At 44.1% G+C, this 26,673-nt stretch overlaps 1 protein-coding gene across 2 annotated transcripts in view; it reads left to right on the top strand.

The window, feature by feature from the left end:
• KIF11 (kinesin family member 11) overlaps positions 1 to 26,673 on the top strand; it is a 125,975-nt gene continuing 99,302 nt past the window's right edge. The window contains exons 1-2 of one of the 2 annotated variants that reach the window (XM_030203008.1): positions 1 to 131; positions 4,445 to 4,523. In XM_030203008.1, coding sequence (XP_030058868.1) covers positions 4,450 to 4,523 — 74 coding nt within the window. In that variant the 5' untranslated portion in view covers positions 1 to 131; positions 4,445 to 4,449. Of the gene's footprint in view, positions 132 to 256; positions 281 to 4,444; positions 4,524 to 26,673 lie in introns of those variants that run through there. The other variant, XM_030203007.1, reaches the window with a different exon arrangement.

Raw genomic sequence — 26,673 nt, forward strand, 5'->3', positions numbered from 1 at the left:
GCGATATAGATGAGAATTTTGTTAACGTATGGCGGTAGTATTTAGTTATTGAACTTTCAAGAGTTATTGGTTTATTGTTTCTTATTAAAAGATAAAGTGGGAAGGTAGGGGAGTGCAACGCGGAAACTAAGGTAAGTGTAAAAAAAACCATATAAGTGAGCATTTAGAGAAATAACCTCTTTTGCAGTATGGATATAGGAAGGGAAGGACTGAATATGTTCTTGGATTTCGCCCTCTGCTGTATAAAATGAAGCTGTTGTAAAATAATAGTAGTCTTTTAGTAAGTGCTTAGTGTTTATATAAAAACATTTAATTCTTTTATTAACGCAGAGCGATACCCGTCTTATATAGTTCCTCTTTTACGTTTAATTCTGAGTGAGTTATATGGCCGGTTTAATTTGGCTTTCCATACATGATTTAAGTTTAAACGTACCCCCATTAAAAGGGGTCATCGATTTGATATACCGTTGTTTTGTGGTATAGCCAAAGTGGTTTACATATATGCACTTTACAAATAATGTAATATGTATAAAGTGACTGAATTATATTTCTGTGTGCCTTGAAAGTGATCACTTTAGGGAAAGGGAAATGGGACTTGATATACTGCCTTTCTGAGGTTTTTTGCAACTACATTCAAAGCGATTTACATATATTCTGGTACTTATTTTGTACTTGCCCAGAGTCACAAGGAGCTGCAGTGGGAATCGAACTTAGTTCCCCAGGATCAAGGTCTGCTGCACTAACCACTAGGCTACTCCTCCACTACTCCACTTCACTTACAGATCTGTTAAACAAGCTGTCAATAATAGTGGGGTGTTTGTGTCTCTTTACTGCCTTTTGATGATAAACTACTTGTCAGGAGCCTATTACCAATTAGAGCTGTTGGGAAAAAGATAGAATATTCAGTTTTCATCGCTTCCTCAAAGAGACACTTGTTTATTATTGCTAAAAACAGCCAACTTACACATTTTGTCTTCTCTGAAACTTTTCTTCTGTTGATTAAAACCTATCATAAACTTGTTTTAAGGTAAATGTAGCTCCTTGACAGGTTTTTTTTTGCTTAAAGGAGAAATAAAATAAACTTCATGTGGTGAGTTGAAGTGCAGTGGATATAAACTACTTTGACACATGAGCACTGAAACTGATACAAATCTGAAAGTACATGGGCCATCTTAGTCCCTGGTGGTCTTCTAGAACACTGGTGGCAGCCGCATCTTTGGTGGCGGACCTGCTTGCTTTTCTTCAGGAGGGTCTGGTGAAAGGTTTGGCTTTGAATTCTCTGAAGGTGCAGGTGGCAGCTTTGGCCTGCTTTTGTGTCCGGATTAGAGTATGCTTCCTGGCTGCCCATCCGGATGTAGTGATTCTTGCGAAGCATTAATTGTTTGCGTCCGCCTCTGTGGCTCCTCTCTCTGAAATGGCAGCTTAATGTAATTCTGCGAAAACTTCAGCGGGTGCCCTTTGAGCCTCTGGATCGACTATCCGTAAAGGATTTGACTTTGAAGACTGTGTTTTTGGTTGTGATGGCTTCTGTGCTTCACGTCTTGGAATTACGGATGCTGTTGTGCAGAGACCCATTTGTCATTCACCGAGGCTAGAGTTCAGATCCAGATTGTCCTTCTTTTTTACCCAAAATGGCATCTACTTTCCTATCTCTCTTCTGGCTTTTTGGTGGAAGGATTACCCAGAGGACTTCCGTGCTCTCCGCTATTTGGATGTGTGGCATGCCTTGATGCGGTATCTGGAGGTAACAACTTCCATCGATCGGATCATCTGTTTATGCTGTTTGGCGGCTCTCACAAGGGGCTCCCAGCGTCGAAGCAACAATTGTCCTGTGGTTGCGGGAAGCGATTGTCTGCATATCTGTTGGTTGGTAAAGCTCCGCCTTTTGACGATTAAGGCCCATTCTACTAGGGCTCAAGCAACCTGGGCAGAGCTCCAAGCGGTCTTGGTGGCAGACATTTGCAGAACGGCTATGTGGGCCTTGATGCACACCTTTATGAGGTGTTGCTGACTGGATGTACTGGCTCGATCTTTTGCAGCCTTTGGGGCTTCGGTGTTGGTGGCCGGGTGTCGTCGGGCCTGCCCTACTTGAGGATGGCTTTGTACATCCCACAAATCTCTGGACTGATCTGTTGGATGCTATGTAAGGTTAAATTAGGCCTTACCTAATGATTTTTCTTTCCATTAGTCCCGACAGATTGCTTCTTTTTGTATTCTGGTTTCTCATTCAAGTGGTGCCATGAGGTGTTCTGGCAGAAGACCTTTTTCTGAGGCCTTTGGTCCATACAGGGTGGGAGTTTGTGTGCCATGGAGGCCACTTCTTGGGTCATCCTTCTCTTGGAGTGTCTGTTATGTGGTGAGTCATGCAAAGAGTTGCCCATCTCCCTCTCAGACCTTGGAGTACTTGGGTATCCTTTTAATTGCTTTCGACGTATTATATAAACAAGTTGTATAAATTGCTTTTAAAATATATAAACAAGTTGTATGAAGAAAAGCAAGCAAAATACAATAAGTAAAAATCCAAGGAACAATATTACTTGATTAACAATAATAATCTTACTACTAGACTACAATGGGGGGAGGGGAGCAAGAGTAATATACCAAAGGAAGTTGATCTTAAAAAAAATAATTTTTTTTTTTAAAACCCAAAAGATCAAAACTCAAAATACTATATACTAGCAGTCTGTGCTGAAAGCCACTATTAAGCTCAGTATAATTATAACTAAGACTTTAGTGATCCAGCAGCACCAGCCCCCTTCCCCTCCAAAAAGAAAAGTTGAGAGGGATCATAAAATACATATTATCCAACAAACTATACATTTACAGCTAATACATCCTCTATTTTGATGATTAGGCCGAAGTTTGAAATAGGAACGTTAAGAAAAATTTGGAGACCAAAATGAACATCTTCTAATAATCTTGGATTTGAAAGGTTTGTTGATCAGTGGACTAATACTTTTGACTGAATCACTTGATATAGTCTCCCCAGTGCAAACTGGTGGTTAAGCAAAATAATGTGATACGTCCATGGTATTCTGTAACTGCAAAAATTGAGGAGAGACCTAAGACTGATGGAATATAAATGGGGAAAAAATCTAGAATGTGGAGTATGATGCTTTCTAACGGAAGCTACAGAAATATAGGTCATTATGTGATGATAAGATTGCTTATTTTCATGAGAAAATTAAGAATGTAATGAACAGTCCTAGAGTTGTTTCCAATTGTGCAAGCGAGGATGTTGATTCTAAAATAACTCCTGATTAGATATAGTGAAATGGCTGTATGAGAAAATAAAGTAGTATGGCAAGTACCAATTTGACTCAAATTGATGATGGAATAATTGTAATGAAGTGTAGAAATATCTTCTGGTGTTTGGCGTGAGTTTGAAGTAGCTACTGTTGAGAGTATTGTTTAGATAGTGAAAACCATTATCGCTGACTAGAGCTTTTGAGTTGATCCATGCTCCTCAATTTTTTTCGTTCATTTCTTGAATTAGTGAAGTTACCATGACTATGATTGTTAATAAATATCTTCAAGAGGGGAGGTTAACTGATTTTATGAAAAAAAAAAAAAAAAAACAACTCTAGGGATTCAATAGTGCCTGGTTGCTACAGACCAATTTCAGTACTTCCTTTTGTTACTAAAGTTACAGAAAAAGTGGTATTAAATCAGAATGTGCAAGACAACGATTTATTAGATACATTTTGGTATGCTTTTCGTAAAGTTCAGTTGCTCCTACTATCTGTAGTTAACGAGTTAAGACTTATGGATCAGAATATGTATGATTATATTAGATGTTATCTCTGCTTTTGATATGATTGACCATATATTATTACAAGCTGTTTCTAATTTTGGAATTGGAAGAAATGTGTTGGGGGGGGGGGGGGGGGGGGGGGAAAGGTCCTTGCAGCCAACCTTGGGACAATTATGCAGATCCTGGTTCTTACTAGGCTTGATTATTGTAATTCCTCATATTTGGGGATTTTATCTGCCCGAACGCAGGCCCTGTATTATAAGATATTCTTTTTGATTTATCAATGAATATATGCAGAAGTACCTAGTTAAATGACAAGAGTAAACATTTTCAAACTATCACGTCCTTTGAGGTTGGTATCTACTAAGCAATTATGTAGTCTATGTGCTATGGTATATCATTATGTAAAAACTTGGACTCGTTCATTTACTGTTGCAGCACCTTTTTATGGAATTATCTTCCTGGCTATGATATGGGGGTTTTTTTTGTGTGTGCTTACAGGGAACTGCCCTAGGCTACACAACAGCTTAGCCTGGCATATGCAAATTTCTGTCATATGACAGAGTGCTTTGCCTTTCTACATTCCTGCTGATAAGTGAGTGACTGTAGGATATGCCTGTGAAATAGATTTAAAAGTATTAATAGTGTGCACCAGTGACTAAAGATTTGTTTTCCTTGTTTTATGTTTAGTGACAATGACTTCCCAAAATGTGGTGGGAACTAAAAAAGAGGAGAAAGGTAAAAATATTCAGGTGGTTGTCAGATGCAGGTATGTATTTTGTCACCTTTCTATGTAAATTGTAGGACTTTTATGACATGAAAGATAATGCAGAATGAATTTGCAGTGTTAAACCACAACAGTAATTTATAAGGGAGCTAGCTAAAGCAGGAAAAAATATAGTTTTCATGCACCTTATGTAAATTAACTGATTCCTCCAACCAGATACATGCAGACTTGATGTCCATAGTGACTATCCAGGAGACCAGACCATTGTGCATATATGACAACCTATAGTTCTGTACACCAAGTCACTTCCCCTCTCTTATTCTCTCTCCCCCCCCCCCCCCCCCCCTCCCACACACACACACTTCTGTAAACTTTCCTTCAACCTCTGCCACCTTTTCTAGAAGAGGAAACCTCATGTCTTGTTTCCTCCTCCAAACTCACTACTTGTTCCTCTGATCCCAGTCCAACCCAACCCATCTAATCAGTACTATTTCTCCTACAGTCCTCCTCCCTTCTGTCATATCACATATCTTTCACTTTTCACTTCAACTGTTCTAATGCCTTCAAATATGCTGTGGTTTACACCACTCCTCAAAAAAAAACCCTCACCGGGCACTTCCAACCATTGTCCCATCTACCTTCTCCCTGTTATCCAAGGTGCTGTTAACAGCCGTTGTCTTTTTTTTCATTTCAAGCTATTCTTATTCTTTATCCACTATAATCCAGCTTTTGCCCTCCTATGTTAAACAAACCGCCCTTGCTAAAGTCTCCAGTCGCATGTTCCTAGCCAGATCCAAGGTCCTCGACAAAATCCTCTTCCTCTGTCTGCTACAGTTGATCCACCACCTACTCCTTGACTGGTTGTTCTGCCTTAATTTTCTTATCGCTTCAATCACACTTTTAGTGCATGCTCTGGTGGATCTTCTTGCACTGCTATCCCACTATCAGTTGGTGTACCTCAGAGCTGTGCCTTGGGAATTTTTCTTTTTTTTTTTTTTTTCTTTATGAATTTGAAAATTTTTACTTTTGAGTATATATCATGAATGAGAAGAAATACAAACATATCTAAGAAATAAAGCCACTTCTATTCTTAAACAGCAATGTTTAATGTTGGAGACCAACTCAAGACTATATATAAAATGGGGAATATAACAAAAGAGGGGGTGCAAAGATACATTGGCTGCTGGTTAATAAACCCATGAAATTAATGTGTGGAGATCCTTTTCCTTCAAGAAAAGCATTAACTGTTTCAGGTCAAAATGTAGAAAAAAAAAATTCTGCCGATTGATAATAAATCTACAAGGAAACTTAAGAATGTAGCCCTCAGAGCTAGGCCTCTTGGTTTTAAGCACAAGAACTCCTTGCGTTTGGTTTATCATTCTAGACAAGTTAAGAAAAATTCTAATAGTTGATCCCATAAACTGTTCAGAAATAGCTCTAAAGTTGTAGAACAGTGTTATGATCTTGTTAAAAATGCAAATATAAGCATAATCTTAGCTTTTATAACTTCCATAGATGTTTCGAGAAATTTGGTCACATTTTAAAAAAGTTCTTCTAACACACCACTTGATCAATAGTTAACCTAAGGGTGCAGAATCCAACCTGCCCTAACTATAGGGGTCAAGTTGGATTCAGGCATACCAAGAAAGTCCTTGAAAAGTTTTTAAACATTTATCGCTGTAATCCAGGAATTTACTGAAAGTTCAAAAACACAGATTAGTATTTCTATATTGATTTTTTTTTTTCAAATAATTTTAATATTTTCTGCAAAGCATCTGGGCAGATTTAAATTTCCATATCATCAAGCTGATCAATCCATAGACTGGTGGGTTGTGTCCATCTACCAGCAGGTGGAGATAGAGAGCAAACTTTTGCCTCCCTATATGTGGTCATGTGCTGCCGGAAACTCCTCAGTATGTTCTCTATCTCAGCAGGTGGTGGTCACACACAGCAGCAGCTCTGGCTAGGCCTCCAAGCCTAATTCTTAGGTTTTGTTGAGTGCCTGGGGTTGAGGGCTCTTTTGAGCAAGTGCAAACCTGGTGGTGCCAGGTCCCTCCTTTTCTCCCCCCTCCCGCTGGCTCCGTTAAAAAAAAAAAAAAAAAAAAAAGAAAATTTTGAACGTCCTTAAAGGCGTTTATTTCGACGTTTATTTAAGCGTCTATTGCAGCTACTCACTGGGACACCAGGTCGTTACAACTCGGAGCGGACAGCAGGTAATTTTTACCTTTTTATAGCGGGCAGGGGGTTCCCCGATTCTTCTCCTCGTGGCATATGGCGTCGGAGGGCGAGGGCGCAAAGGGTCGCTCCCTGGGTCGCTTGAGCGCTTCTAGAGGGGATGCGGGGGTCTTAAAGCCTGATTCGCCCTTGTTGGGTGACAGTTTCGTGACCGATGAATGTCCCGGTCCTTCCTCCGGCGTGGCGGTTTTTCCCGCCATAAACGCCCATCCCCCGCTCCTCGCCTCCGCCATCTTGGCCGGCCACGCGGCTCGGACGGCTTCTTCTTGGGCTGCCCTTGAGGTTGGAGACATTAATGCCATGAACGCCCTTAATTTGGGCAACGGCACAGAAGCGGCTAAAGTTAAGAGCCGTTCTTCCCGCGCGGCTCCTTCGCGGAGTTTCGCGCCGGACGCCATTTTGGATGCGCAGCATGTCTCTCCCCCGCTATTGCGAGCGCCGGTTGAGGGTGCGTCTAGGGCTGTTGCCCAGGCTGCGGAAGTGCACAGTCTGGGGGGTTTCTCCCCCGAGTTTGTTTTGCTGCTGCATCAGGCCTTCCTCATGCACAACGCTGCCCCTGCTCCCTCGTCTGGTAAAGAGGTTGAGGTTCCCAGAGGTAAACGTCCTCGGGTTGATTCCCAGGCCTTGGAGGAATTTGTCTCCTCCGATGTAGATGAGGGCAGCGTGTCTGAGGTCTCCCAACGGTCCTTTGCGGATTCCTTGGAGGAGACGGATCCCCGCTCGGATGGAGCGGATGACCCCTCTGCAGCGCGGCTTTTTAGCCCAGAGGATTTGCCCAACCTGTTGTTACAGGCCATGGACACTTTGAAGATTTCCTCTCCGGAGGACGTCTCTCCCTCAGCCCCTGTTGGCTCTGCCATTATGCTGGGGACGAAGCGCCCGCCTAGAACCTTCCACGTGCATGATGCCATGCACACCTTAATTTCGGCTCAATGGGATGTCCCAGAAGCGAGCCTTAAAGTGGCTAGGGCTATGTCCCGCCTCTATCCTTTGGCTGTGAGTGAACGTGAGGCCTATCTGTGGCCTACCGTGGATTCTTTAATCACTGCGGTGACTAAGAAAACGGCGTTGCCGGTGGAAGGTGGCACGGCCCTAAAGGACGCCCAAGACAGAAGATTGGAGGCGGCCTTAAGGTCGTCCTTTGAGGCGGCTGCTTTAAGTTTGCAGGCCTCAGTTTGCGGCTCCTATGTGGCCAGGGCGTGCTTGACTATGGTGCAGCGGGCTTCCCCCTCGGATCATTCCTTGAGGGCTGATTGGCCGGCCCTGGAATCGGGCTTAGCCTATTTGGCAGACTTGCTGTATGATGTCTTGAGGGCCTCAGCGAAAGGCATGGCTCAGACAATCTCTGCGCGGCGGTGGCTTTGGCTGAAACATTGGTCTGCTGACCACGCCTCTAAATCCCGCCTGGCTAGGTTGCCTTTTAAAGGCAAGCTGCTCTTTGGGGTCGAGCTGGACAAAATCGTGACCGATCTCGGCACGTCTAAGGGCAAGAAATTACCAGAGGTCAGGGCTCGGGCTAGTACTCGTCCCGGTACCTCCAGAGGACGGTTGCAGGAAGCCCGTCGGTACCGCCCGGGCAAGTCGGGTTCCTCTGCCCCCTCTTCCTTTAAGAGGAATTTCTCCCCCAAGCAGCATTCCTTTCGCAGAGACCGCCGTCCCGGAGGTGCTCCCTCCGGTCCTCCCCCAGGGTCTCGTACCCAATGACGGGGTCTTGGTCCACGCCCCAGTGCAGATTGGAGGACGGCTGTCCTCGTTTCTGGGCGAGTGGACCACAATAACTTCAGACGCGTGGGTGCTGGAAGTCATCAGAGACGGCTACAAACTAGAGTTCTGCCGACCCTTAAAAGACGGGTTTGTACTCTCTCCCTGCAAGTCTCCGGTCAAAGCTGTGGCAGTGCAGCAGACCTTGGACAATCTGATCCGCCTGGGCGCGGTCGTTCCGGTGCCAGAAAGTCAGCTTGGCAAGGGACGTTACTCCATTTACTTTGTGGTACCAAAGAAAGGAGGTTCTGTCCGGCCTATCCTCGATCTCAAAGGGGTCAATCGGGCCTTGAAAGTGCGGCACTTTCGCATGGAGACTCTCCGCTCTGTTATAGCGGCAGTGAAGGCAGGAGAGTTCCTGGCATCCTTGGACATCAAGGAAGCGTATCTGCATATTCCCATCTGGCCTCCTCATCAACGCTTTCTGCGTTTTGCAGTCCTGGGACGACACTTCCAGTTCAGAGCCCTCCCTTTCGGGTTGGCTACTGCTCCGCGGACCTTTTCCAAAGTAATGGTGGTCATCGCGGCCTTCCTTCGAAAGGAAGAGGTACAAGTCCATCCTTATCTGGACGACTGGTTGATCCGAGCCCCCTCTTATGCAGAGTGCGGCAAAGCTGTGGACCGGGTAGTTGCTCTTTTGAGCTCCCTGGGATGGATCATCAACTGGGAGAAAAGCCAGCTGCGCCCGACTCAGTCCCTGGAGTACCTGGGAGTTCGATTCGACACCCAAGTGGGCAGAGTGTTCCTGCCAGACAATCGGATTGTCAAACTTCAGGCTCAGGTGGACCAGTTCCTAGTAGCCTCTCCCCTTCGGGCTTGGGACTATGTGCAGCTGTTGGGCTCTATGACGGCCACGATGGAAGTTGTGCCCTGGGCCAGGGCTCATATGAGACCACTTCAACACTCTTTGCTGCAGCGCTGGACTCCGATGTCGGAGGATTATGCTGTGCGCCTTCCCTTGGACCCAGCAGTGCGCAAGGCGCTGAGCTGGTGGATGCAGACAGACAAGTTGTCTGCGGGAATGCCTCTGGTGACCCCAGAGTGGATTGTCGTCACGACGGACGCCTCGTTGTCGGGCTGAGGAGCCCACTGCTTGGGAAGGACAGCGCAGGGGCTCTGGTCTCCTGCAGAGGCAAAGTGGTCTATCAACCTCCTGGAACTCAGAGCCATTCGGTTGGCGCTTTTGGAGTTCATCCCGGTACTGGTGTTGAAGCCTGTACGGGTCCTGTCGGATAATGCCACGGCTGTGGCCTATGTCAACCGCCAGGGAGGTACCAAGAGCGCCCCTCTAGCCAAAGAGGCTATGAATCTTTGCCAGTGGGCGGAAGCGAACCTGGAGCAGCTTTCAGCGGCCCACATTGCCGGAGTCATGAATGTCAAGGCGGACTTTCTCAGTCGCCATACCTTGGAGCCCGGAGAGTGGCAGCTATCTGCTCAGGCGTTCTTGGACATCACGAAGCGCTGGGGCCAGCCGAGCCTAGATCTGATGGCGTCATCGGCCAATTGCCAAGTGCCGCGCTTTTTCAGCAGAGGACGGGACCCTCGATCCCTGGGAGTAGATGCTCTTCTCCAACAGTGGCCGACACAAGAGCTTCTCTATGTGTTCCCGCCCTGGCCCATGTTGGGCAGGGTGCTAGACCGGGTGGCAAAGCATCCCGGCAGGGTAATCCTGGTGGGTCCGGATTGGCCCAGGCGTCCCTGGTATGCGGACTTGATCAGGCTCTCAGTTGACGATCCTCTGCGGCTGCCAGTGGAGCAGGGCCTGTTACATCAGGGTCCCGTGGTGATGGAGGATCCCTCCCCCTTTGGTCTTACGGCCTGGCTATTGAGCGGCAGCGTCTGAGGAAGAAGGGCTTCTCAGACAAGGTCATCGCCACTATGCTGAGAGCGAGGAAGCGCTCTACTTCTACTGCTTACGCCAGGGTTTGGCGTATCTTTGCAGCGTGGTGTGAAGCAGGCTCACTTTCTCCCTTCACTGCTCCAATTTCTTCAGTGTTGGCGTTCCTGCAAGAAGGTCTGGAGAAAGGCCTGTCGCTCAGTTCCCTTAAAGTCCAGGTAGCGGCTCTGGCTTGCTTCAGGGGCCGCCTGAAGGGTGCTTCCCTGGCTTCGCAGCCAGATGTGGTGCGCTTTCTCAAGGGAGATAATCACCTGCGCCCTCCTCTGCACTCAGTGGTGCCTGCGTGGAATCTCAACCTGGTACTAAGAGCATTGCAGAAGCCGCCTTTTGAACCCTTGTCGAGGGCATCTCTGAAAGACCTGACGTTGAAAGCAGTCTTTTTGGTGGCTATCACTTCAGCCAGAAGAGTTTCCGAGCTCCAGGCGCTCTCATGTCGAGAGCCTTTTCTGCAGTTCACTGAGGCAGGAGTGACTATTCGCACAGTGCCTTCCTTCCTGCCCAAGATTGTTTCTCGCTTCCATGTGAATCAGCAGCTCTGTCTCCCTTCCTTTCGTAGGGAGGACTACCCAGAGGAGTACTCTGCTCTTAAATATCTGGATGTGAGACGAGTCATCATCAGATACTTGGAAGTGACCAATGATTTCCGGAAATCGGATCATCTGTTTGTCCTGTTTGCAGGTCCTCGTAAGGGTCTGCAGGCTGCTAAGCCTACAGTGGCAAGATGGGTCAAGGAAGCCATTGCAGCGGCTTATGTGGCCGCGGGGAAGGTGCCGCCTATCCAGCTGAAGGCTCACTCCACGAGAGCTCAGGCGGCCTCGATGGCAGAGGCCGGATCCGTCTCCTTGGAAGAGATATGCAAGGCGGCAACTTGGGCTTCGGCTCATACATTCTCCAAGCATTACCGTTTGACTGTGGCTGCACGGGCGGAGGCCCGGTTTGGAGCTTCAGTGTTGAGGTCAGGGATTTCAATGTCCCGCCCTGGGTGAGTACTGCTTCGGTACATCCCACCAGTCTATGGATTGATCAGCTTGATGATATGGAAGGTAAAATTATGTATAATCATACCTGATAATTTTCTTTCCATTAATCATAGCTGATCAATCCATAGCCCCTCCCAGATATCTGTACTGTTTTTATTCTGGTTGCATTTCAGGTTCAAGTTTAGTCTTCAGTTACTTCAGAAAGACTTCGTGTTCAAGTTTTTTCACTTGGATTCTTCAAGAGTTAAGACGAGTTTGTGTTACAGTGAGCTGCTGCATTCCTCTCCCCTCCGTTTTACGGGGCTGGATTGAGACTTAAAATTCTGCCGGCACTCCCTCCCGCTTCGTGCAGCTGTAGGGCAGCTTTGTACCCCTCCCGCTTCGGCGGTGTTAGGGTCAGTCAGCTCCTCCCGCGGTTGCGGTTGCAGGATAAGCCAGATCCCCCCGCATCGGCGGGTGTGGTGTCCCTTCCCCGCTCCGCGGGGATGAGCTGGACGGATTCCCCTCCCCCACTTGTGTGGGGATGAGCTGGGTTAATTCCCCTCCCCCGTTTCGGCGGTGGTGAGCTGGGCAGAGTGTCCCTTCGTGGGTGTAATTCTCTAAGTGCTGAGTCCTGCGGATGGAGCTTTGATATCGACATACTGAGGAGTTTCCGGCAGCACATGACCACATATAGGGAGGCAAAAGTTTGCTCTCTATCTCCACCTGCTGGTAGATGGACACAACCCACCAGTCTATGGATTGATCAGCTATGATTAATGGAAAGAAAATTATCAGGTATGATTATACATAATTTTACCTTCTGAATCGTACCAACTCCAAGGTGTCTAATCTAACAGTCGAACTTGGATTTGAGCTTGATCAGTAACCTATGAGTAAACACTTTCCAGCCTCTTAGATAACTGAAATATACTGGAGAGAATCACCCATAAGGTGTCCCAATGTGTCATTTTTTGGCCTCCTCATCAGTGTGTTGTTTTTTTTTTTGTTTGTTTTTTTTATTTGCAGTGCTTGATCGACATTTCCATTTCCAGGCCATGCCATTTGGTCTTGCTACTGTATCTCGGACTTTCTCCAAGGTTTTGATAGTTGTAGTGGCTTTCCTACGGAAAGAAAGGCTTCAAGTGCACCCTACTTAGACAATTGGCTCATTTTGAGCATTGTTTTACAAGGAGAGCTTGCAAGCAATGGACTGAGTGATCAGCCTCCTGCAGTCGCTAGGGTGGGTGATCAATTTTCCCAAGTGTCACCTGCACCTTAGTGGTTGTCCCCCCTCTCGGAGGACTACACGATCCGGGTGCCTTGGTCCTCCCGTCTCAAAGCAGCGGTTTGAGTTGGTGGCTAGTCCAGAAGAACTTTCATAAGGGTGTCCCTCTGGCGGCTCCAGATTGGTGATTGTGACACGGATGCGTTCCTGACAGGTTGGAGGGTTGGCTCACTGTTTCAGTCGGACAGCCCAAGGGACCTGGTCCTCAGTGGAAGCGTCCTGGTCCATCAACTGTCTGGAGCTGAGAGTGATTCACTTGACTCTACGGGAGTTTCCTGTTCTTTTACGGGCCTGTCCGGTATGTGTTCTCTCAGACAATGCAACAGTAGTGGTTTATGTGAACATACAAGAGGGCACCAGGAGTGTGCCTCTGGCACGAGAGGCATCTCTGCTCTGTCTCTGGGCGGAGACACATCTGTCCCTCCTTTCAGCGTCCCACACTGTGGGTTCACAGAACATCCAGGTGGATTTTCTCAGCTGCTACAAGCTGGATCCGGGGGAATGGGAACTCTCTCACCTGGCCTTCGAGCAGATAATGTCTCGTTGGGAACTTCCTATAATGGATCTTATGGCAACCAGGAACAATGCAAAAGGTCCCTGCCTTTTCATCAGGGGCAGGGAGTTTGGCTCGGAAGGGATCAGTGCCCTTCTCCAACTTTGGCCACTGGGTCTTCTCTATGTCTTCCCATCATGGCGCATGGTTGGAAGAGTGATAGACCACCTAGTCAACCATTCTGGCTGGGTGATTCTGATTGCCCCGGATTGGCCATGGCGTCCTTGGTTTGTGGATTTCATCTTCTTTTGTTCGTTTGCTTCCTTTGAGCGCTGCGGATGGCCGCCTGATTCAGGGTCCAGTTGTATGAAGGATTCCTCTTTCTTTGGTCTTACATCCTGGCCCTTGAAAGGGCACAGTTGAGGAGAAAAGGGTACCCAGACCCAGCCATTACCACCATGCTCCAGGCAAGGAAGTGCTCAACCTTTGCATCAGATGCTAGAGTGTGGCGCACCTTCGAGTCTTGGTGCTCTGGGTTGAGGGGTTTCAGGGGTGTCTGCCTCAGTATCTGTTATCCTCGCTTTTCTGCAAGAGTGGCTGGAGAAATCTCTTTGATCTCGTTGAAGGTTCAGGTGGCAGCTTTAGCTTGTTTCAGGGGCCATCTTCAGGATGTTTCCATCACAGCTCATCCGGATGTGGTTCGTTTCCTGAGAGGGGGCGAACCACCTATGGCCGCCTCGTTTGCCAGTGATTCCATGCTGGAACCTGAAGCTTGTTCTCAAAGCTATGCAAAGGCCTACCTTTTGAGCCTTTGGAAACTTTTCTTTTAAAGGATCTCACCTTGAAGGAAGTATTCCTGGTAGTTACTGCCTGAGCTCAGAGGATATTATGGAGTTGCAGGTGCCGTCTTGCAGAGACCCATTTCTCCATCTCACAGAAGCAGGAGTATCCATTTGGTCAGTTCCTTCGTTTTGCCCAAAATTTTGCATTTTCATCTCGGTCAGTCGCTGATTTTGCCAGGAGGACTACCCTGAGAGTTATAGGGCGCTTCGTTGTCTGAACCTCACACACATTTCTCTGGAAGTTACGCATGAATTCCAGCGTTTGGATCATATTTTTGTGCTATTTACAGGTTTCAAGAAAGGAGATATGGCCTCGAAAGTATCTATTTCAGGTATGCTGCACTATTTCTACATGATTCTCAATCAGGTTTCTGCTCAAACTACAGCACCGAAACTGTACTAGTGACTTTAATTAATTCATTTAAACAGACAATCGCAACTGTCAACAACATACTCCTCCTACAATTCGACATGGTCGACCACGGAATACTGCTAAATTTCCTTTAATACTTTGGAATTGGAGGTCACGTTCTCAACTGGTTTAGAGGATTCCTGACCACAAGATCATACCAAGTAATAGGATATTTCAGCCCCATGGACACCTGAATGCGGAGTCCCACAGGGATCCCCCCTCTTCACTCTAATGATGATACCCTTAGCCAAGATGCTAGCCAACCTCAACCCCTACATATATGCAGACGATGTTACGATATATATCCCGTTCAAACACGATGTAAAAGAAATCACCAACGAAATCAATCAAAGCCTTCAAATTATGCAGTCCTGGGCTGATGCATTCCGACTAAAACTCAATGCAGAAAAAACACAGTGCCTCATACTTACCTCACAATATAACACAAACAAATTCACCACCATAACCACACCAAACCTCTCTCTTCCAATCTCAAATAGCCTGAAAATACTGGGAATTACCATTGATCGTAATCTCACACTCGAAACCCACGTGAAGGACACAACAACAAAAATGTTCCATTCCATCTGGAAGCTCAAACGAGGAAAACCTTTCTTTCTTCCCAAGATCAATCTTCCGTAACCTGGTTCAGTCAATGGTGCTAAGTCACCTGGACTACTGCAATGCACTTTATGTGGTATGCAAAGAACAGACTATCAAGAAATTTCAAACAGCCCAGAATACAGCGGCCAGACACATATTTGGCAAAACAAAATATGAAAGCGCGAAACCCCTAAGAAAGTCTTCACTGGCTCCCACTTAAAGATCGTACCGCGTTCAAGATCTGCACAATTGTTCACAAAATTATCCATGGAGATGCCCCGAGCTACATGATGGACCTTGTGGACCTGCCTCCCAGAAATGCAAAAAGATCAGCCCGCAAATTCCTTAATCTACACTTCCCTAACTGCAAAGGATTAAAATACAAACTAACACATGCAACCAGCTTCTCCTACATGAGCACGCAACTATGGACTTGAAAGAGATCAACGAAATAACTAGCTTTCGTAAATCACTGAAAACTTACCTCTTCACCAAGGCCTACAACGAGAATCCATAACTCATCATAACACTTCATCGCCTCACCCTATCCTGATTCACCTTTCTATCACTTCGCTCAGTTCGCTGCCTTTTAGTATCTTGTTGTTACAATTGTATCTGCCTCCTGGTATGGCGATAACAGGTCTTTGTAAGCCACATTGAGCCTGCAAATAGGTGGGAAAATGTGGGATACAAGTGCAATAAATTTCCCATCCCCCATCTCTCTTTTTCCTATCAGCCACATGAAGGAATTTCTGGCTGGTCACAAACTGATGGGGCCTCGTGTTGCTGAAGCAACTCAGCTAATTGGTATATCTTGTTATAAATGTAATTTGCTGAGAAGAGGTATGACAAGGACACCAATTTCAAGCCTCCAGCACATATGAAAGACCTAATTACAAGTCTCCAGCACATATGCAGCACCTATGATTGGTCCAGGGTAGAGGAGAGGTGGATGCTCACCACAGCCTTTAAAACTACACTGCAGATGAAGAAACTCTGAAATAATCCAGATGGCAGAAGAGTTTCATATCCTTGTCACAGCCTATTTCTGGGGGGGGGGGTACTCTTTCCCCCTCCCCCCCTGTAGAAACTCTTTCTTTCTGTTCTGTGACCTTTGTATGAGGAACAATCTTTCCTTCCTTCTTTTTCTCTTCTTTATATAATTAGTCTAATTACTTATAATTACCAAAGGTACTGATGTTAGATTTTTAATTTTTGCTATAACTTATCACCGATGTCTGATGCTGTGAGTAATAGACTTTTAATTCTCTGATTCCTGTACAAGTTTTCTATAATATTTTGTAAGTTGTTTAGAAAATAGCGAACCAAAAGCGCAGCCTAGTAGAAAAGCCACGGTGGCCTGAGGAGGCCATAGTTTTGGCGTATGTATCTATGGGAAGGTCTCCTTCCTTACAGGTATGGGCCCATTCTACAAGAGCGCATGCATCCTCGCATGCTGAATCGTGCGTGGTGTCATTGGAAGACATTTGCAGGGCCGCCGTGTGGGAGTCGGTCCATACCTTTGCGAAGCATGGAGTGGATGTAGAGGCTCGGCAGGATTCGATGTTCGGCGTGTCAGTTCTCACAGCGGGGTTGGGGTTGTCCTGACCTGCTTGAGGACTGCTTTGGTACATCCCACAAGTCCCTGGATTAATTTGTGGGACTGTATGGAAAGAAAAAAATAGTTCTCACCTGATGATAACTTTCCATTAGTCCCAACAGATCAATCCAGAGGCCCGCCCTTTAGTACTTCAGCTGTTTGTAGAGTTCCAATTATATGGCAGTTCTCTGTATGGCAAAGGTACCTCCCTTTGGTTTAAAAACACACAATAAGAAGATAATGAAAGTGGCTTCATTGCTGTTACTTTCGCTATGGTGGTTGAGATGCCACACGGTTTCCTAGAGCCAGGAGAGTATTATTTCTGAGGAATTGCCTTTTCTTCCACTGCTTTGGTATCGATCATACTGAGGTTGAGATGGCTGCACATATAGCAAACTTCTGAAGTTCTCTCTCTTGCCACCTGCTGGTAGAGGGACATAACCCACAAGTCTTTGGATTGATCTGTTGGGACTAAGAAAAGAAAATTATCAGGTGCGGACTAATTTTTCCTTAAACAGAATTATGGAGTGAGGACTTTCCTGAGGTAAGCACTCTTTAAAGCTAGTGGGCTGCTACTTTTGGGGACATTTCTGCCAATTTACTGCCCAGTCACCGTTGGGTTGTGGGCAGTTTATTTTGAGCACTTTTCTTCAGTGTTTTTTCTTTTGCTTCTTATCCCATGGGTAGCCTTCTCTAGTTCAAGCATTTTTAACGCCTGTATTTTAGTAGGATTCCTCGACTAGTCGACTTTTTCCTCTATTTTGGTCTTAACTTGTTGGTGGCTTCTGGGGGGGTGTCTGTGAATTTTTATTTTTTTCTTAATTATTTCAAACAGGGTAGCTATTTTAGACGTTATGGCCGTTGGTACAGTCATGGGATTAGTATTGGATTCTGTACTGTCTCTCTCTTGCATGCTAGAAGGCGCTGAGTGGTCCATTTGAGTGCTTTTTATGGCCTTTTCTATTGTATCTTAAGGAGAGGCCCTCCTCACCTTGCTCTTGCCTAGCTCAACAGGTCGCCACTGGCCTTGTAGGTAGTCTAAATAAGTCTTATAGGAAAACAGCTCCTAACAGATTTATTTATGCCAAGGTCCTAGTTCACAGAACTCTGCAGAAACAAATATTCTCTACTCGTACTAGGGGATATAGGACCTCCCTTTTGGCACCTAACCAAAATTAGCTGAGCTAGAGAGAACGCAACCAAAGCAACTGATGGAATATATTATTTATTCATAGATAAAAATATATATAGAATAGATCAGCAGCAAGGCTTAGCAAAATACAATATATAACTTGCTGATGATAATAAAAACAGATTGCTACCAAAATAAAGACTATGTAAAATGATTCTTACTGGAATACTAGGTGATTACACAAACCTGATTTTGTAATTGTGAAAATTTATACTACACTTCTTATGCCAAATACAACTGTTAGGAGCTTATTCCCTGACTATGAGTGATGACCTAACCAATCTTTTCACAGACAAACACCAATCACTAATCCCCGACTATAGGCAGTAAATCTGTTCTCACCATGCTGTCTCTGAGGCAGTCTCCCAATGAGGTTGGCACAGATTTCTCCTTAGACTCCAGCTGTATCCACAGCAAGTCTGTCTCGGATTCAGATCAGGTCTGTCTTCTGAAAGCAGGTGTCACAGTCATTCAGTGCCGCGTCTCAGAGCAGATGTTGCTGAACCCAAAGGTATTTTCACCATATATGTAGTTCACAAGGTTAGAAAAACAGTCTCTTGCTCACTCTGAGCCTCCTAACCTTTCTTCTCAGGTCTCTTCCCTCCTCTTGCCAGTCCCAACTTAACTCTCTCTTTCCCGTTCCCGCTTTCTTAGTACCTCTTGGTCAGATGATACTACAGGACCAATCATGATCCTGTCCAGCTAACTCCATGAGCATGAAGAGTCCTTTGTTTGTGATCCTGAAGGTGTTACCTTATGATCTGCATATCTGTCTTCAACCATGCTTTCTGGAGCCATGGGTCTCACTCCACTTTCAGCTTCTCAGGGTGATAACAGGGTGGTTGTAACACAGAATGTACTTGGATGCGGTATGCCTGCCAGTGATTTTCCAGAAGCTGAAAAGCTGGATCTTGCTGACACAGATGTGCTCAGGTCAGAGGTTGTAGAATCCATCTTGTTGTAACAGGATGTATTAGGCTAGTATGAACCAAGACTAGCTCAGATGAGATCCAAGGTAAATACCCCTACAGCATCTTGTGGCTGCAGTGTCTATAGATCCTTGTGCGATTGGTTATGTCTCTAATACTGGATTTCAGCAGCTCTATTTGATGCTCAGAGGTGCCGACAGCCATTTAGGGCTCCTGTGTGATTTTGGACACTTTGTTATTTGGGGTTGGCTTGCCCAGGTGTTGTATAGGGCCAACCTCACTTGGACGGAGTTGGCTGAATATTTTCTTGAGTTGGACAGTGCTGCTGCTTTTCAGTCTTATGGTAACTACTGCCTAAAAGACCAACAGTGGCCTCTGTGGGGCCATATTTTTATGCCCTTGGCTCTGTTGACACCTGTTGGTGGTGTGGTTTTCTACCTCTTCTGCTTTGGTCATACCAAGGCCATTCTCCTAACAGGCAGTGGTCGGATTTGGAGGTGGGAGGTGTGGCAGCATTAGTCAGCTTGTCCATTTTTGGCTTCCCACAGGAATTACCGCAGTCTTGGTCGGTTGCGAGCAGGCAGTTTACTGTAGCCTTAATTGGATTCTTGGGCATTTTTCACTACTGGTGTGCATTTGTTTTGAAAAAGAAAATTGATTAAAATACAGTAAAGAGGAATAACAAGCCAACGAGGCCAAATAGTACATCACATCATACAGCATAATACAAAGTCAATGGAAAAAATTCCAAGGAATGTATAAATTTCACAAATTTTTAGAGCATATCAAAGACCCCTCCCCCCTTGCCCCAATTGCCACACTTGCTTTTCATGTGTTGGTTGCCTGGCTGGCATTATTGCCTTTCTGTGTCATTTCTTCTGGACACAGCTTCATTCCTCTAGTATTTTGGTTTCTATTCTGGGGTGAGTAGATTTTTGCTGACTATATGTGTAGTTATGCCCATAGCTCCTAGGTGCAGTTCTTTCCATGTGGCACACAGCTGATTCTAGAAGTAGTTTATCTGCTCCATTCTTGGGGTCCTGTTTTACACTATCTGTACAGTTGTCCTGCATCTGATTTCCTGGCTGTGGTCCTTGGTTGCTTCTCAGAGTTTTGGGTTCAGCTCTTATAATCTGGAGCTTAGCTCCATTTCTGTGGCAGGGAGCAGCTCTCTTTCAGAATATTGAGCACTTCATGTTAACCCAGCTCCATCCTTGTCTACGGAGCTCTCCTCCATCTATAGTTCTCAAGCTCACTTCCAAAGTGGAGCACATTTGGTTATCTAGATGGGGAGCTCCGCTTCCTTCTCTATTTTGGCACAAGGGCATAGGAAGTATTGAGCATGGCTCCATCTCTGCACAAAGGGTATGACTCTATACCCGCATGTTGAGCATACAGGGATACAGCTCCATTTTTCAATGCTGAGCTTAGCTTTGTTTCTCAATATTGACCATAGCTCCTCTTCTAGATACTTTAGCTCCTATCTCTGGATGTTGAGCATATGTAACATAGCTCCATGTCTGCATGTACAGCATTACTCCATCTCAGCTTATTCAACATGCCTCCATCTCTGCAGATGGAGCACAGCTCCATCAGTCTATAGTCTTAGAGCAGGAGTACACTTCTCTCTCTCTTGACATGGAGACTTTCATCCAGGGCTGTGGAGTTGGTTCAAAAATCCTTCGACTCTGACTCCTCAGTTTTTAGTATGTATTTTTTTTGCATGTTGACTGAAAGAGTGCAGCATGCAAGGCTGCATGTTAATGTTTGGGTTTAAAATCTATGTCGTGACTTTTATTTATTAAAGAAACTATAAATATTCATTAATCCTAAAGTTTAAACAAAAAAACACGGTTATGTTTTTTTTTTGTTTTTTTTATCAAGTATAAAGTCATCACAGCATTAGCAAGTATAAAAATCTGGAACAACCACATCCTTTGGAAATTCTAGAACAACATCCTTTGGAAATTAGAACAAAATCAAAGTTAACCTACATAAACCAAAAACATTTGGAAAACCTAAAACAACTTATATATTATTTAAACTTGGCATATATAGCTGTTAAACATAATCCAAAATTAACTAATATATTGTTCTTAGAAACAGAATTGCTTCTGCCAGATCCTCCTTCATAGAAGCCCTTAAATCTGATTTGATTATTTTCAGTGCTGAAAACAAGTCTTTCAACACTGACTTGGGTGGGTGGCATTGCTGTTACGGTTCTAGCAGCATCACTGACAATCTCTGGATAAACAATGATGGCTTTTTCTATAGTCAGTTTTGATGAGCGGTCAAACTTTTCCACTTCTTAAAGAAAAGAAGTGGAAAAGTTTGACCGCTCATCAAAACTGACTATAGAAAAAGCCATCATTGTTTATCCAGAGATTGTCAGTGATGCTGCTAGAACCGTAACAGCAATGCCACCCACCCAAGTCAGTGTTGAAAGACTGTTTTCAGCACTGAAAATAATCAAATCAGATTTAAGGGCTTCTATGAAGGAGGATCTGGCAGAAGCAATTCTGTTTCTAAGAACAATATATTAGTTAATTTTGGATTATGTTTAACAGCTATATATGCCAAGTTTAAATAATATATAAGTTGTTTTAGGTTTTCCAAATGTTTTTGGTTTATGTAGGTTAACTTTGATTTTGTTCTAATTTCCAAAGGATGTTGTTCTAGAATTTCCAAAGGATGTGGTTGTTCCAGATTTTTATACTTGCTAATGCTGTGATGACTTTATACTTGATAAAAAAACAAAAAAAAAACATAACCGTGTTTTTTTGTTTAAACTTTAGGATTAATGAATATTTATAGTTTCTTTAATAAATAAAAGTCACAATGACATAGATTTTAAACCCAAACATTAACATGCAGCCGTGCATGCTGCACTCTTTCAGTCAACATGCAAAAAAAATACATACTAAAAACTGAGGAGTCTGAGTCAGAGTCGAAGGATTTTTGAACCGACTCCACAGCCCTGGATGAAAGTCTCCATGTCAAGAGAGAGAGAAGTGTACTCCTGCTCTAAGACTATAGACTGATGGAGCTGTGCTCCATCTGCAGAGATGGAGGCATGTTGAATAAGCTGAGATGGAGTAATGCTGTACATGCAGACATGGAGCTATGTTACATATGCTCAACATCCAGAGATAGGAGCTAAAGTATCTAGAAGAGGAGCTATGGTCAATATTGAGAAACAAAGCTAAGCTCTTGCATGAATTTCTTTATATGGACATTTACAGGTTGCTTTTCCAAGCTTAACCGACATCGCTTTGCTTTTGAAGCTTCCATTTTGTCCAAATAGGCTTGAAAATTCTCTTCTTCATTTGAAGAGGATGAACCTGAGTTACCATTACCACCAGTATTTATAGCTTTAGCTTCATCCAGTGGTTTGAGTTTCAGGTAGCAACCCTTTCATGCAAACTGCTATGTCCTAGAGTGCCTGTTTTCCTGTAGCAATTTGGTCACTGCTCAACAGAATTCGGCTCATTGGATCAACATAACTAGCAGCTAAGAGAATTTGATTATCCAGCAAGAGCTCCTCTCTTTTCCTCATTGAAGATACAATGCCATCAGCAATTAAACCCCACTTTTGTAAAGGTTATATATCAAGCCCTTCCATTCCAAGAAGAATTTACCTGGTGTTAAATCTTCATATTGCAGCTTCTTGGTAACAGCAAAAGGGTAAGAAAGTAGCCTTTCTAATTCTGTAACTTGAGCCCACTGGTTTTCTTTTAATGAAACATTTACATTGTCCAGTTCTTCAAGAAAGTCTTTTAGTTCAAGCAAACGCTTTATCATCAAGTAAGTGCTTCCCCAGCGCGTTGCTTGATCCAAAATGGCTCCTTTTCCAGCACGTCTCTTCAGAATAGCATCTGTTTTAGGGATCCTGGCTGCAACAGCTACTTGCCTCAACTTGCTAATTAGTGTAGCCGCATGACGATCCTTCAATCCATCTCTTATTGCTAGTTGCAGAGTATGAACAGCACAACGCATATGTTGAATGGTAATAAGCTTAGATGCTTCTTCAGCAATATCATCCAAACTTTCATAGCTTTCTTGAATTGCAGAACTGTCATCTTCTGATATTTGTATGCTGCTTTCTTCATCAACTTCCTTCATTTTTTCAATTGTGCTTAACATATTTGAAGCATTATCAGTTACAATACATAGAATGTGTTCCTTTTTAATTTCAAAATCTTCTAAAACACCTTCCACTAACTTCTGCAGATACTCACTGGTATGATGTGCCTGAGTGTCCTTTACTCCTAATGTCCGGGTTATTGTTTTTTTGTTTTCATCAGCAAATCTAACATTAATTCAAAATAATTGACTCTGTGACGTGTGCATGCATCCATTTTAATAAAGACAAAACGTCCCTTCAGACTTTTTCTTAGTTCTTCCTTCTTACATTTGGCCTCTTCAAGTATGTTTCCTGATACTTTCTCGTTCCAGAGAAACTCCAAGCTTTTTAGCCATTTCTCCATTTAAGCCTAAAAAGGCTGGTTATGACAAAAAAGATAGTGGTATACTATTCTTTACTGCCATTTCAATGATGTGGTTTTTGAATTTTTCTGGTGTCATTGTTATAGTAACTTTGTCAGCTGTAAAAAATCTTGATAGTTGTGTCTGGCCTCCAGTAGATTTCTGATCTTTTATTGACCCTGAAGTAGATGGAATGCTTTCATTGCTATCTTTCTCATTCACAGCTTCTAACACTTTAGGATGGAAACGCTGCAAGTGTCTTTTTAAATTTGATGCTCTTGTAGGTGCATTTTTTTCATAACCACTGAAACTGCTAATTTTTGCATCACATGCTTTTTCACCATCATCATCTTCTATAATACATTGACATACATAATGTTTCCCATCTGTTGATATTGTAAAGTGTTCATAAACAGCAGACTTTGTCATGTTTCCTGACATTCTTTTTGCCATTGTGAATGGTGTGCCACTTCCACTAAAATATAAAGCTCTTCTTGCAGAGAGAGAGGAAGTTGGGTGGAGTCTCTCTGCTGCCTTATCTGTGTGTGCTGAATGATCTTCTCTTGGAGCTTAAGTTCACTGTGGGGTCAGAGAGGAGGTGCTCTACAGCAGGTCAGTAAATGCAAAGGGAGACTGAGCAGAGGGAAGCTCTCCAGCAAAATAGTTCAGCTGGACTTCACACTAGTGAAACAACTAGGTACTAAGCTTTATTCACAGCAGAGAAGTACTTTATTCAAATGTATGAGGAGTCGGTACATTTTTGCCAACTCCGACTCAGTGTACCCAAAATTGCTGCCGACTCGGATTCCACAGCTCTGCTTTCATCTCTAGTTGTGGAATCTTTCTGGTTCTCAAGCTCAGCTCATCCTTGGTATCAGTATCCTTTGCTTTTGTTGGATCTCCTCCTTTTGACTGAGTGTCTCCCCTGTGATTTTTTTTTTTAATTTTATTTTTAATAGAGCACAAATCTGCCTTGCTGTGGAGAGTGGGGCTACCTGGCTTTGCACTGCATACCTCCCTCTATAGGGAGCTGTTGGCTCTGAGTGTAGCATGCACTTTTCTTCTGTGCTCAGCCACAGTTTTGCCTTCCCACAGGACCCTATTCCATTTTCAGTTTAATGCACTAGATTCATTTTGGAGACAAATGTTTCTCTGTCTTCATGCTTTCAGTAGCTGCATCCTGGCAAGTTGCGCGCCTCTCATCTGGGACAATTATGATTGATTCCATCTCTGCTCAAAAGGCTTACATAGACTTTGGTGGAATACAGTGGCTCCGTTTCTGTAATTCCCTGTTTTAGGTTAAACTAGGGTGCTCTATGCATGCCCCCCCCCCCCCCCCCCAGTTCTTGGCTGTCTATCATTTGTTATGCATATTAGACCAATTTTTTGGAACTTTAGGTTTCCTGGCCCTTGGAAATACCGCTTGGTAGCATTCCGCTATACTTGTACATTTTGGGCTTTTGCCTCATACCTGGCATATACAACAGACGTGTGGGGGGGGGGGGGGTTCTTCAAGGGGTCTTCTCGGCTTCCCTGCATTTTCCTTTCAAAAATTGTCCCCTTGGCTTATTCCTTAGAGGCCCAACGTTACCATTTTTTCTGGACTACTTCCTATTTCCATTATGCATTGTATGCTGACGAGGATTCATTTAATCTTAGTATGTAACAAGTTTTACTGTACATGTCTTACAAGTGTTTTGATCCTTGGTTTGTATTTTGAAATTTCAATTAAAAAAAAAAGGAAATGGGTCAGCTGGTTGTAAGGAACAGTGTCAAAGGTCACAAAGATATAACTAGATCCACAGAGTACCAATGCATTGCTCTGCTGACACTGACTCCATGCTGTGATTTTTACAAGCCCGATTTGCAAATAGTGTAAGGGCTGGGCTTACTCCAAAAAAATCTATTGCACTAAGATTTTCTCTAGTACTTCTGTGAAGTTGTTCAGACAGCATGGTTTTTAACAGGAGAAAAGTTTGCCTGTTAGCAGAGATGAAATTTGCCAACAAAGTAGACATGTTACAGAGGGTAAAACTAAAACACAAAATGTGAAATATGGTAGACGTAACAATTTTGCTTTTAAGCCAAGTAAATTATTTACATTTTTGGATGTAGAAATTCAGAATCCAGGTACTTTTTGCAGATTGGGGGGGGGGGATGGCAGTTACCAAACAGGAAAAATACCTAGGGTCTTCCTGACATGAAGATAGGCAGTCTGGTTTCAAAGCAGTTGAGATGAGTAATAAAATTGCTTGTATGCGCTTAGAGCCCTAAGATAAAGAGGGAATAAATTGCTTCTAGTCAGAGTTCTGGTGAGGTCCTACCTTGAGCATTGTGCTCAGCTATAGAGACTATAATATATAGTTGAAAGACATGTCTATGGAAGACAGTTTGAAGGGAGGCACCAAAATGGTATATAGACTGCTCAACAAGGTTTACAGAGACCAAGGGAATTGGACTTGAGCAGGGAAAGAGATGATACAACCTTCAAAGATCTGGCAGACTTCAATGAAGCACCATAAGGTAATAGCTTTTCCTATGGAAAGGAAACTTCAAGAACAAGGGTAGACATGAAACTTGGGTGGTAAATATACAACAAAAAGTGGGAGGGGAGTACTACCCTCACTGAGGTTATAAGCTCATAATATTGGTAGAGTCTAAGTATACATGGGATAGATAAAAGGTACCTTAGTGGTAGAAAAAATTAAGTATGATAAAACAGGCAGGTATAGACGGACTGGCTGGGCCAAAATGTCTCTCTTTATTTTCCTCTGTTTCTATGTGAACTGGCCGTCTGCTCTGGAATTCTCCTCCCCTAAACTAGTTTCCTGCTAGTCCTTGTATTTTCAGCTGTTAGAACCAGAGCTGGATGTGGTGCCTTGCGCTTTCATTTGCAATTACCCAGTGTAATCCTTAGGCTAAGAGTTGGATCGCTAATTGGCCAATGGTGACATTGACCACAGCTTGCTCATCCTCCACTCATCTACCCTGCAGGCTATGAGCACTGTCACGGCATCCCGTGCTGAGCCATAGAGCAGAAGACATGGGGACCTTCTCTGGAGTAGGCACTTGCCATTTGAGTCACCAGGCTGGCTCTGCTCTTTCAGTTGAGCAAACTCATTAATGTGGAACGAGGGGGGGGTCAGGGGATATTCTTCTGTATATTCAGGGGGCTATAAGATTAAAGGCCTCTTGGATCTCTGGATTTAGGCTTTTGGGGGAGGGTGTTGTGTGTGTGTTCATTTTCTGCTCCATTTTTTTAATAGTACCATTGGTGGTGGTGTTTAAGTTCTTTGTCATCAATAAAAATGTTGAAACATAATGTGGGACATGAGTGGTTTGCAATAGGGATTGCACTGGGTTCTAAAGCAGAGGTTCTCCACCTAGTCTTAAGGATGTAACTAGCCAGTCAGATTTTCAGGATATCCCCAAGGAATTTGCATGTGCTGCTTTTGATTATATGTAAATCTAGCTCATGCGTTATTCATTGTGGGTA

This window comes from Microcaecilia unicolor, chromosome 5, assembly GCF_901765095.1.
Source record: "Microcaecilia unicolor chromosome 5, aMicUni1.1, whole genome shotgun sequence".
NCBI lineage: Eukaryota > Metazoa > Chordata > Amphibia > Gymnophiona > Siphonopidae > Microcaecilia > Microcaecilia unicolor.